General features: G+C 36.0%; 1 protein-coding gene across 7 annotated transcripts; it reads left to right on the forward strand.

Moving 5' to 3' along the window:
- The first annotated feature begins 1,016 nt into the window (after positions 1 to 1,016).
- LOC109013679 (type 2 DNA topoisomerase 6 subunit B-like) lies at positions 1,017 to 11,919 on the forward strand. Of its 7 annotated transcripts, none has more exons than XM_018995842.2 (13): positions 1,017 to 1,228; positions 1,313 to 1,421; positions 1,693 to 1,776; positions 1,937 to 1,963; positions 2,805 to 2,913; positions 2,992 to 3,067; positions 3,592 to 3,612; positions 4,182 to 4,345; positions 4,600 to 4,744; positions 6,706 to 6,899; positions 7,222 to 7,351; positions 8,069 to 8,345; positions 11,879 to 11,919. In XM_018995842.2, exons 1-13 carry the CDS (start codon positions 1,127 to 1,129, stop codon positions 11,902 to 11,904), a joined length of 1,464 nt encoding a protein of 487 aa, XP_018851387.1. In that variant the 5' UTR covers positions 1,017 to 1,126; the 3' UTR covers positions 11,905 to 11,919. The 7 variants fall into 7 exon arrangements, with proteins under 7 accessions (XP_018851387.1, XP_018851384.1, XP_018851386.1 ...); XM_018995839.1 differs by lacking the exon at positions 11,879 to 11,919 and adding an exon at positions 8,558 to 8,790; XM_018995841.1 differs by lacking the exon at positions 11,879 to 11,919 and adding an exon at positions 8,558 to 8,789 and having other exon boundaries at positions 1,017 to 1,162.
- Positions 11,920 to 12,261: the final 342 nt, after the last annotated feature.

The raw sequence follows: 12,261 nt of genomic DNA on the forward strand, positions 1-12,261 counted from the left end.
AAGGAGGCCGCTCTCTCTTGTGAAAAGTCGTAGGCAAACTCTTTCTCCCACTCATTCCCTCCTTTTCCCATCTATCCATTTTATCTATCAAGGTAGTTTTCTTTTCTTAATTTCTTTTGTTTCCATCAAGGTCGAAATAGATAGATCTATAATTTTTCGTCAACTATTGAGAGCCACACACAGCACAAGAAGGGTCCCAGACAGCAAATCATTTGGAGGATAGTGATGGTTTTGCAAAAATCATTGCGCAAGATCCTCACGCTCTGCTCACAACTGTGTGTGGTCCTCACGTGCCACCCATTTTAGCAGCTTTTCTCGCCACATGCGTCGGATCACCAGAGTCGCCATCATCAAATCTTTCAAATCTGACTTTTGTGGCTGAAAAGAGATAAGCATGGTGCCTTTATGAGCCATCACATATTTTGAAGTCTACTGGAGTTGGTTCGAATTGTAACATGTCATTTTTCGTATCTATCTTATTATTTTTCTTATTGTTTAGTAAAAAAAAAAAGGAATTCGTCTCTTGAACATTTCTCTGTAAACGTTGAGTCCTCTCTTTCTATGTAGGGTGAGGTTGAATCTCTATTTAGGTAGAGCGTTGTTTCTTGGCCGTTTGTCTGTAGAGAGTATTAGCGGTATGAAGACCAGACCAGTCACAAAAGAAAATAATATACTGGTAGAGCTCTAAATGCATTAATTGGTTTATGAGGTAATGATTGATATGAAGATATTCCTACATGCATCCGGTCATAGATGTAAATTTTCTGATAAATAAAAGATGTCAATTTTCCTTTTAAAAAAAAAAATAGTATTACGCAAGCAGGTAAGTTTCGATGCGTAAGATTTGTTGATAAACGTTATTTTCTCTAAAATAGAACCCGTTTGGGCTGGGAAACGCATGCGAGACATGAAAACGGGCCGGATGGTTGAGGCTTTACCAGCACGGGCCCGGTAATGGAACCGATAACTTCAGATCCCTGTTATTCGTCGTGGCTTGGAAAGTCGAAGAACCCATCCCATTATCCATAGTCTTTTCAAAGAAGAATTGGTCGAACCCTACAGGCGCGCGGGAGTCACTTCTATTTTCTGTTCGCTTCCCCCTAAAAGAATTTCTCCTCCGGCTCCAATGGAGATTGCTTCCGCCAATGTAATCTGTCTGCAAGTGAGTTTCTGTGATCTGCAAGAGATACTTCCATTTTCCTCATCGATCGGTTTTTGCAAACACCCGGTCTCTCTACTGAGCCCCGTAATGTCTGTTCGATCTGATGTTTTAATTTTTTTTTTACTAATTTAAAAATGGCATCGATTACAGCTGGTTTCTTCGGCGACTCAAAGATGCCGCTTATCCGGCGAGCCATGCAGGCTCTCAGTTGTTGTCAAATGCTCTCTACCTTCCGATCCTCTTCTTAGTCGAATCTCAAGTAAATTTCTGCCTCTCTCACTGGTAATTTTATTTTGCTTTGTTTTTTTTTTTGTTAAACATGATAGTTGTTTTCCTATTCATCTTTTGGTCGTTTGGCTCTGTTCCCTCCTTTCCAGTTTTAGCTGGCAATGCCTGTGATTAAACGTTTGCTTTCTTGCTGAATTGAATGCAACAATAGCAGATTTTATTACCTTTTAGGAATTACAGTTGAGAAGGTTCCGAGTTGTGTCACAATAAGAGGAAGTTTTTGCTGGTTTCTTTATGAGCAGTTTCAGATACGGGTGTCGGAAGCTGCCTGGAGGAGTTTCAGGGCTTGAAGTTTTCAAGACAAAGCATTGGCGACGAAAAGTGGGGTAAGCAGAGTACAGATATTATCTTTATTACACTGTTCAGAAGGTTCAACGAATGCTAACGTTGGCTGTATCCACACCTATTTGTTTCAATTTGTAATGGGAATATTTATGCGCTACCGTTTGACGTGTGGTTTGATTGATGTCTGTCATTCTGACGCAGATGGTATGCTATCTGTAAGAACTACTGGTAAGCTTCATTTTTCTCCGAGTAACTGATTTTCTCCAAACTTTCGGTGCGATGAGAGAGATTGCTTACAATACAGAAGTAATTGATAGAAATTTAAATAAAATAGAAAATGAGATGAAAATGAGGAAGAGAGAATGAGAGAAGAAACTTTGAGGACTAGATCTTGCTTATTATAAAACAAATGAATACAAGGCTTAAGCTTCTATTTATAGGGAAATTACACGGAGATAAGATAAGATAATCTATAGATAATTACAAATTCAAATATCTTGATAATTATCAAATACCATCTTAATTTGAGTTTGATTTGATTTTCTCTTTATCTCTAACAGTAATGGGCAATTTTGAGGCTTCATGATTTTCAAGATTTCCCTGGTTTCATTTTATATCATTAATTATGTGTAGTTGTAATCCCTAGGGGTTAGTTCAAGTGGTAAAGGCCTTGGGCTTGGGGGTATGCTCCCCCTAGGTCTAAGGCTCGGATTCCCTTAGGTGCAAACAATTTCTAGGGGCCATCGGATTGAGGGATTTTTCTCTTGAATTATCCAAGGTGCACTTGCGGGAAACTCCTTGCTGAGGGTTTGTGCACCCCCGAGATTAGTCAGGACGCTGTTCTTGGACACTCGGTGCCAATAAAAAAAAATTATGTCTAGTTGTCTATTAAACTTCACTGATCCTGTGGCTGAAATATTTTACTTCTTGAGATTGAGGAAGCTAGATTTTATTGAAATTATTGTTTATATATACATATATATATATATGTGTGTGTGTGTGTGCGCGCGCGCGCGCGCGCATAGTATCCATTTCAGTGTTGGCAGTATTTATTTGGCGGAGATTGCAGGCAAATGTGATAATGAGGTATATCACTATCAGTTAAATCTAAAAGAGAGTGCTTCTGCCAGAAGGCTGACTAGGCTACCTTCAAACCCAAAAAATGGTGTGAAATTCAGGCATGCGGGTTAGCCGAACTCTTGTATCATTGATTTGTAGATTTTCTTTTTGTAATTGCTGGATGGCCATTTTTACAGTGGGACTGAAGTAATTCTCTCCATGTTCGAAAGTGCTGATGCGTTGGTGGCAGAGATCAATTGCTTCTTTCAAAAGGTTTGTTGTCCCAGTTCTGCTGATTCTTTTGTTTCTATTTGTGTCGCTAATGCTGGTAAATAAACCTGAGTAACTCGCTTTTGGCTATTATCCCATACTTGGTCATTTGCTTGTCAGCTTATGAATCACTATAGTCGTCTAGAACCAGAAACAAACACTTACGTGGCCTTGCAAGGGACAAAAGAACTTAGGATCATACAGACTCAGAATAAGGGCTGGTAATTAAATTACAGGAAGGATTGAAGATTATAGCAACTTCTTATCAACGATGGGTTCTTGTTCTTTATATTCTTGTCTAGTAGTTGGTTTAAGTTTCTTGTTTGATATATTTTTAGACCGTTGCTAGGATCCTCAGCATTTTGAGTTGATTGGAACACAATTTCTGCTGCTCGAATGATTGATATTACATTGCTTCACAATTAACATTTCTCAACTCACTTTCCATACTTTGTCAACGTCCTTGTTTAAAATTTTCTTCCAGTTTCTCCTTTTTCACCCAAATCTGTTTTCTATTTTATTTGCAGATGCTCATGCTAAAGATTCCTGTGAGTTCTACTTACTACCCATGCTTTATATAATAAAAGTTACTGTGTTATTACTAATCTCAGTTCAATTTGTGAAAAAAAAAAAAAAAAACTGAAAGGAATTTTTTTACCCTTCTTTTCAAGAGGTCAACTTCTGTCTATGAAACAACGGTTACCTCCAAAACATTGTTGATGCCACTAAAAAACCTTCTCCTACAACTTTTGAGCTTAATTAATTTATTTTATTTTTGTATTGAGCCACCACTTTGATTTTCACCAAGAGAAATGCTTTGGGTCCCGAATTCGGGACCCAAAAAGTGCCCCGAATGAGTTTTTTTTTTTTTACTTAGTGATTAAGGAAGTGTTTTTTAATGATATTGTGAATTTTTTTATTTTTTTAAAAATATTTATGATGATTAAAAAAATACATGAAAAAAAAAGAAAAGAAAAATAAAAAAGTGAAATGTGCTGTTCGGAAAGTATATTCGGGACCTTTTTTTGGGAAGTGTAGTGCTGCTCTAATGCAAATTTGTATGACTGTGATGATGACTATGTCGCTATCTCATTGATGATATTCATATTTTCTCCAGAATGTTGCATATGAACTGGTAGTTGAACGTGGGGATGCTCCTGGATCTCAATGTGAACATGTTTTTCTAGCAAATGAGTCCAATCCATTATCTTTCTCAGCCTCAAATCTTGAATGTTTGAAGTCCAGCATTGAAGATTATGTTTTGAAGCATGGATACAAGAAGTGTGGCGCTTGCTTTCCAAGTTTCCAAGTTCATATTAAATTCATGATTGGGTGTCTGTTTTTTCTTTTGGGCCCAACTTTTTCTATTCAGGAGTTAGTAGGATGAATCATTGTGCTTTGCCAGTTGCATGGTTATATTCTTTGGCAAATACTGCATGCTTATATTCTTTGGTGAATACTGCATGCTTAATATTGTAAATATTAACTTCAAAGTCTTTTTGATGCTCTCTCTGTCAATGAACCCTTTGTGTTAGGGAGCATCTCAAGGTTGGGAGTGGGACGGCATATTGCACAGAAGGCCATCAGAATACTGGATGGATGATGGACACCGTGATTGCCATAAGTGAAATATCAGAGCCAATCAGTAGTTGCTTCAGGACTAGCGGTGCTAAAAGTGAGGTTTGTTTAATATCTTCAGCTTTATACTATTTCATTTCATTTAAAATAAAAAATAACCATCAATGCATTTTGGTAAATGTGAAGTCTCCATGGGAATTGGATCACTTGCATTTGCTTGTCTTGTTGCTGAGAATCACTAAAGCCTACTGTTTGTACTTGCGTTTGTCTGTCTTGTTGCTGAGAATCACTAAAGCCTACTGTTTGTTGCTATAGATCTCAATGACTGATGACTGTATAGATTCATTTGTCACTGGATATGGAAAGTTGCATGATAGTTATATTTGTTAAAATGTTTCTTCTTTTGGCCTGACTTGTTATAGGTGAGTTTTTTAACAGTACTTACTAATTAAATATATAATGAAAGAAGATGTAGGCATGCTACAATCTAGGACAAGTACACAGGCCTAGAACAAGAGCTGATAGCTTTAATTCAGGGGCCAAGCTCCTAGCAGGAAATAGGTGCTGTTTTTGGATTGAGAGAGCCTAAATAAGTCACCTGCTGTTATTTTATTTATGTACAAATGTATCAATCTACCAAAATGTTAAATTCCAGGATCGGGGTATGTACAAAGCTCGAAATGTCACTGAGTATTTAGAAAATCAGGCATAAGCATATGAATTACTAGTTTGGGTCTTGCATTGTCATGTAGCGAGTTCAATTAATATATAGATTAGCAAAGAGATATCATCTTATCAAGTTGGGAGTTTGGTCAGAGTCTTCGCAATCTCTGGTCCCACCTCGATATTGGAAAATTATCGGATTAAAGCCCATTCCTCAGACTTGGACAAGTTGGTTGGCAAGTTATGAAAAATTTCCCTTTGTTTATTTTATTTTATTTATTTTGGCATCTTATTTCTATGCTTAGTATGTTGAGGTGTGCATTTGAGGTGGAGATTTTAGGCTATGCTGCCTATGGTTCAATTAAAGACAATTTCCTCATAAATATCAAATTTACTAAAGCATGTTGTTGAATTAATTAAACTAGTTTGTCGTTGAAAACTTAAACGACTTTGAATTGGGTGAAACCCATATACATTGGCTTCAGTTATGCTATCAAGTATGCTTGTTTTTTTTTTTCCTACAATCACTTATGTCATCCTACTGGAATAATTGGTTGGTTTATTTATTTTTGATTGGCACTGAGTGTTTGGGAACAGTGTCTCGACTAATCCCAAGGGTGCACTCGGCAAGGAGTTTCCCGCAAGTGCACCTTTGGTATGGGACCCACATTGGTTGGGAATGAGAAGTTCTTACTTTTTATATTGTTCTAATGAGGCTCTAATTGTATCATTGATTAGTCATTTTGGAGTATAGGCCATATGGCTTGGGCCTTCCATTGAGGCGTTACAAATGGTATTAGAGTTTGTCCCAATTAGAAATATGAGATTTGAGCTATGCCACCTATGACAAATGGGCCTGACGTGGACGTTGGGAATGTAGGGGTGGGAGATTGTAATACCCCATATTGAATGATAAAATGATAAGGGTTGGTAGTGTATGAGACCCACATTGGTTGAGAATGAGAAGTTCTTGCTATTTATATTGTTTCAATGGGGCTCCAATTGTATAATTGATTAGTCCTTTTGGAGTATATGCCATGTGGCTTGAGCCTTTAATTGGGACGTTACATGGCATCGCTCGTCAATCTTTTTTTTTTTTTTTAATAAAAAAGAAGATCCAAGGGTTACAGAAAGTTCTACATTTACATAGTTGGATGAAAATGAGATAGTATATATGACATTACTCTATTCAAAACCATATGCCAATCACTTTCTTAGGAAATAAATCTTTTGATATGCCAAATATTGAAAGTAAGAGTATGGGGAAAGCATTTAAGGACCAATGCAGGTCATCTGCTTAAAGTCTAAGAAAACTATCTTTTATTCTCAGTAACGGTTTTGTTCCTTTTTCTGTTTTAGTTGGTTTTTAATTTGGATGATCTGAATATCTTTGTTTCCAGGTTATTTATTTTAAAGATTTTTCACCTTGCTCGGTCTCCCAGTCATCTATGAAGGCATTGACTAGCATTGACTGGAGAAGTTTTGGGTTGACCTTGAAAAGCATTGCGAATCAAGGTGGCTATGCATTTTTGGAATGGGAAGGCTTGCCACCAAATACTCGCATAGATATCATCCTCCATTCTTACCATAAGCAATATCCAATACCTATACACTTCGGTCTGTTAACCCTTTCATGTTTTCTGATTGTAGTTCCAATTATATGTATATGTGTGTATCTTAGTTATTATGTTATGTACGAGTATTATAATTTTTATTTTATATGGTAATACATTGGCAAATCTGGGGTGGGGGCCGCGGCAGCAGGGATCTTGGTCCTTTTTTGGATTGCAAGAATTTCCTCCCAGGCATATATTTTTATGGACTTCATAATCCAAATCAAACAATAAAGAATGAAAATTAAAAGTGTTTGTCAAATGTAAGCTACTATATGTATCTCTTCCTTGACTTCTCAGTAAGGCCGTAATGCCATCTGCGAAGCAAAAGACTCAACTTGATCGAAATCTCATAAAAAGAGCAGTGAAACTTGCATTGGATGATTTGAAGGAGAAACATGCGGGAGTTCTTCTAAGTGCTCATGCCCTCAAGGTAAATTCCTCTCTTCTCACAAATAGATGACATCTTTAGAATTTCTACTGCAGTGAGCACTCTTTAAGTAAATAATTGTCACTGTTTCGTATGAACTAATATGAAATTGTTCTATGCACTTGTGTGTATATATACGTACGTATTTACTGTATATACGGTACATACATATGCATAGAATAATGTACATGTATGTATGCAATGCTTTTTGCCATTTGCAGTGAGTACCAATACAATTTATTACTGCAGCAAAAAAATCTGCTGAATGTTTAATGCTTGGAAAGAAAATGATTTCGTCGATGTGCACGTTTATGGTAATGATATGGCACTATTTAAAATCCATAAATTCTTGATGTTGTTCCCCAGAGTTAGATATATCTACTGTTAGTATATCAAAAGAAAACTTGCAAAGAGTTTTTTGGGTTAATAGACATGAACAATCTTCGCAAAAATGGTTCGATATTGGCCATTCTCGTTGGTTTAATAAAGAAGTTTTCCCTTAAACCAAATGTACTGCATGATTGTCTCTGTTGTGAGAAAAATGGGTATCATTTTTTTTTTATTTGTGATTAAGGATTCTTATTTAGTAGTTGTCTGTAGATGGCATTTACGATGGACAAATAAGTATCTTATTCATATAATTGTGCTGATCTAGCAACTTGACGTACGCATGTTGGTGAATGGTGAGTAGGTGTTGAACTTAGTTCTCTTCATTCACAGATTCGCAGTTATGCGCCCGATCTCGCAAAAACAATTGCTGGCCTAATTTTGTCTTCCAACGACTCAGGCTTCCAGGGAGAATGCTTTTCTCTTATTGGTTTGCAGTGTCAGGGAGTGGGAGGTGAAATTGTTGAAGACTGTATAAAGAAAAAGATTATCTCTGTTATAGAGATGAATGATAGGAAGTCCCACGAAAGAAGCGAAGACGTTGCACCTTTTCTTTTTGAAGATGAGTGCCTCCAGGAGCTAGATTTCCAAGAAGATGAATATGAAGAAGGTGAGGATGCTTTCAGTCCCTTGGATATATAAGCATCTCCCGCATCATGCATTTGTCATATTCCTGATATAATCTGCTTTAAAGAAAAAAAAAAAAAACGTCTTTGTTGATTGAGCTTTCCATTTGTGGAGGGTGGTCAAAGCAAGTTCCATTTTTTGTTTTCTAATTTCTAATTTCTAATTACAAGGCCTAATAGAAACACTTAACATCAGGAGTGGGCTTTGTGTTTCTGGCCCGTTTGTATATGCGTTTTAGCCAACTGGACCAGCTGATGTTGAAGCCCAGAATACTTTCAATGGGTTTTTTAGAAAGTCCAGCCTGGCTACCAATCGTATATTGGCAGTTGGAAATAGAGCACGGCTATTCTTTATCTTAGATTTGTCATTATGTCTAAGTATACTGATGACATGGTTTATGTGAATTTTCTTGTCAAATATTTAATAACAAATCACTTAAAACATGTCTTGAAAAACTGATAATTTTGGATGAAAAATAATATATTTTCCTTGAAAGATTATCTATGGTGGGCACCAATGGTTTACAGATTGCTACTTTACGCGCCCTACCCGTCCTCCAACACATTGCCTGAACATGCGCACAGACCACCACAATGTGACCAGCTTGACCTTGAGTTTGTCTAAGTACTTTTGATAGTTTGGTTTGATTCGAAAAGGATTTTCAGGCTGTCGAATGGATTGATTATTCAGGAGGACCATAGTCATCACGTGATCATATGTTTTAATCATTTCTGTCATTTTCGACATTATTTTCCTTCACTTGGTTAACATCATCAAAATAAAATAAGGAAAAATGTTGACTCTTGCAAAGCTCAAAGATCATGAATTTGCTTAAACTGCATAGTTAGTGAGTATATGTGGTGAATGATATTTATTATTCTACATTGTTTGTGAGAAAGAAATTCTGCCTCTTTATAATAATTTTAAGGGGCCCCACTTATACCATTAAATAGTTTTTTTTTCAAATGTCTTGAATTTCTTTTGAAATGTTACAATGTATTTTACACATTCACCAACTTATTTTATGAGATGGGCCGCCAAATTATAATAGAGAAATGACATTTGCAATATGTAAATTTTGCGTATTCCTTTTTTTTTTTAAAAAGGGTAAATTTGAGATTTATATGAAAATTTTAATTTTTTAATGGTAGATTTTACATTTTTTCCAAAGGAGTGTGTAAGATTTATACACTCTAGGATTGTATCTAGCATTATTCATTATAATATATTTAAGTATCTCTCTCTTAAAAAAAGTAAATGCACCTACTAATTGTCAGTTTTTATTTTGAAATGGGATCAATCAAAATTATAAAAAGTGGAGAAGTAGTGTTAGGACTGTTCATCCGAGTCAGATTTATTCCTAGCCCTGTTCGGAACTCAGAAAATCGGGTTTTAGTCTCGGGTTTTGGCCCTGATCAAACCTTGGCCGAAACTTAGGTTTGAAAACCTGGACCAACCCAGTTCAGGTACCGAGTTTAAAACCCAGTACCCGGATCTTTTTTTATATAATAAAAATCAGTATCAAAACGACGCCGTTTTGATATCGGTTATACACTTCCCCCCTCTCCCCTGTGTCTCTCTCGCTCTCTCTCTCTCTCTTTGCTGTCTTGTTACGCTGCGGCTAGAGAAAACACGGAAACCCTAAGCCCTTGCCTCCATCACCATGAGTCGTGACCCCATCACCGTCGCCGCATCTTCGTCATTGCATCTCGGTCGCTGCATCCCAGTCGCTGTCGACCTTTCCCTCTAGGGTGTTGTTCATTTATTTGGGTACTCTCTCTCTCTCTCTCTTTTCCTGTAACTATGATTCTGTGCGTAAGGAATGGATGGGGTAATCACTTGGTTGATAATGGTTTGGGTTGTTTATGAATTCTGTATTTGTTGATAATCGGAGTTAATGGGTGTTGGTTTCTGTGGCTTGTGGGCGCTAAGCCTATGCTTTTCCTTTTAGATTTGTGTTTTGTATATTTTTTATTTGTTGTTGAGTAGAGTACTGAACCTCCATTAGATTTCTGGGTTTGGTTTTAATTGTTAGGGAAATACCCAACTTGGGAAATGCATGTTTGCCTGGCCCTAGCTAACTTGTGCATGCAGGGTCAGAGCCCCCATGCCGAGTCAAAAAACTCACCCCCCAAGTTGTCCATCTCTCGTTACTTCAATGGATATTTTTCAGAACCATATTCATATATTTTTGTTAGGTTTCATCGTCTAGTACTTACTTTTCTGGTGTACCGTATTCAATGGAACACGGTTTCTACTAAAAGGATCCTATCACATTTTGCTGCTCCCCCTCAATAACCATTCCACAACATGGCTGAAAAAAAGGACCAAGAAAACTACACCAATAAACCAAACAAAAAAGACCAAGAACATTCCTCTTGTGCCCAGAAAAAAGGAAATAAATTATAAAAAAAAAAATTTGGATAAATTCTACAATACAAAATGTTTCCAGGACAAAAAAATGTATTTCTGTATGTGTTATTTTATGGAGACAAAAGGAATATCCATGGTGTTTTTTGTTTTAATTATAATAATATGTTTGTTCTTTTGTAGATATTGCAATAAATTTTTCAATTCATAAAACCTTTAATCATTTATGAGAAATAATTTACTTGAACAACTAAATAAAATCAAAAGTATTGCAGAAATGAAACTCACCAAATCTTAGTTTTTTAATGTGTATTGCCACGTAAAGTTTATGTAAGGACTGGAACATGTCACTGTTTTAATGAAACCCTTAAGTTTCAACGAAAAAAAAAAAAAAACTAAAAGCCTAAAAACATAAGGGTACTTGCCATACAAAGGAAAAGAATTAATCATCACAATAAGATATATTTTCAACATAGATGTTGAAATAAATTCCTACCAAAATATACAAATTGAAATTACAAAACTGAAATAGATACAAACTCTCAACCAGTTTGGACTTCAAATAAAAAATTACCAACCAAAAATACACAAACTGTGATAAAAACAGCAAGACATACATACAATCCAAAAATTCGATTTTTGAACACCCCCTGACAAATAAATGCAATCCAAAATATACAAACTGAAAAATAAAACTGGTAGATATATACATTAGTCGATAGCAATTTGAACCCCAAACCAAAAAGCTACTAACCAAAATATACAAAATTGAAAAACCAACCGGAACTTATACAAACCTCAAAACAACATAATTTCTCAAATAATAACCAGATATGGACTTGTTAATTAGCTGATGCTCTTAAAATCTGGTTTCTCTTCCTCTATCTCTCTCTCTCTCTCTCTCTCTCTCTCTGTTTTTTTTTTTTGGCACACCGGGTATCTGTTACAATCAAATAAAAGTACCCTTACAACATTAATAATTCCATGTATAATATTGTAAATAAGAATTTTAGCTTTGTAATAAATAAGAATTATATAATATATAATTCTATTTCTCTCTCTCTCTGTTATATTTTATTATATTTGATTATTAGTGTTTGATTATTTATTATATTGTATTTAATGGTTTTTATTACTCAATAACAGATGGAAGAAAATTCTGTGAGTTGTAATGTCGGTACAACACAAGGGGTTGGTGGTGACTCCTCGTCTATTCCGGTGGATGTAGAGGAGCATGGGAGTATTCCAATCCTTTCATCCACATATACACAACAACCTACCCATTTCATCCCACCTTTACCCAAGCAATAAGAAAAAACACCGAGTAACCAATCGGTGGTTTGGAAACACTTTACTAAAGTGCAACCTATTGACCATAATAATCCAAAAGTTCAGTGCAATTATTGCGCTAAGTTATACAGTTGTCACTACAAGAATGACACTTCATCTATGATACATCACCTCCAGAATGTATGTATAACTTCCCCTCTTAGATTTAAAAGAGTTGGAAAAAGTCAGTTATCTAGTGT

This window comes from Juglans regia, chromosome 13 (assembly GCF_001411555.2).
Source record: "Juglans regia cultivar Chandler chromosome 13, Walnut 2.0, whole genome shotgun sequence".
Lineage (NCBI taxonomy): Eukaryota > Viridiplantae > Streptophyta > Magnoliopsida > Fagales > Juglandaceae > Juglans > Juglans regia.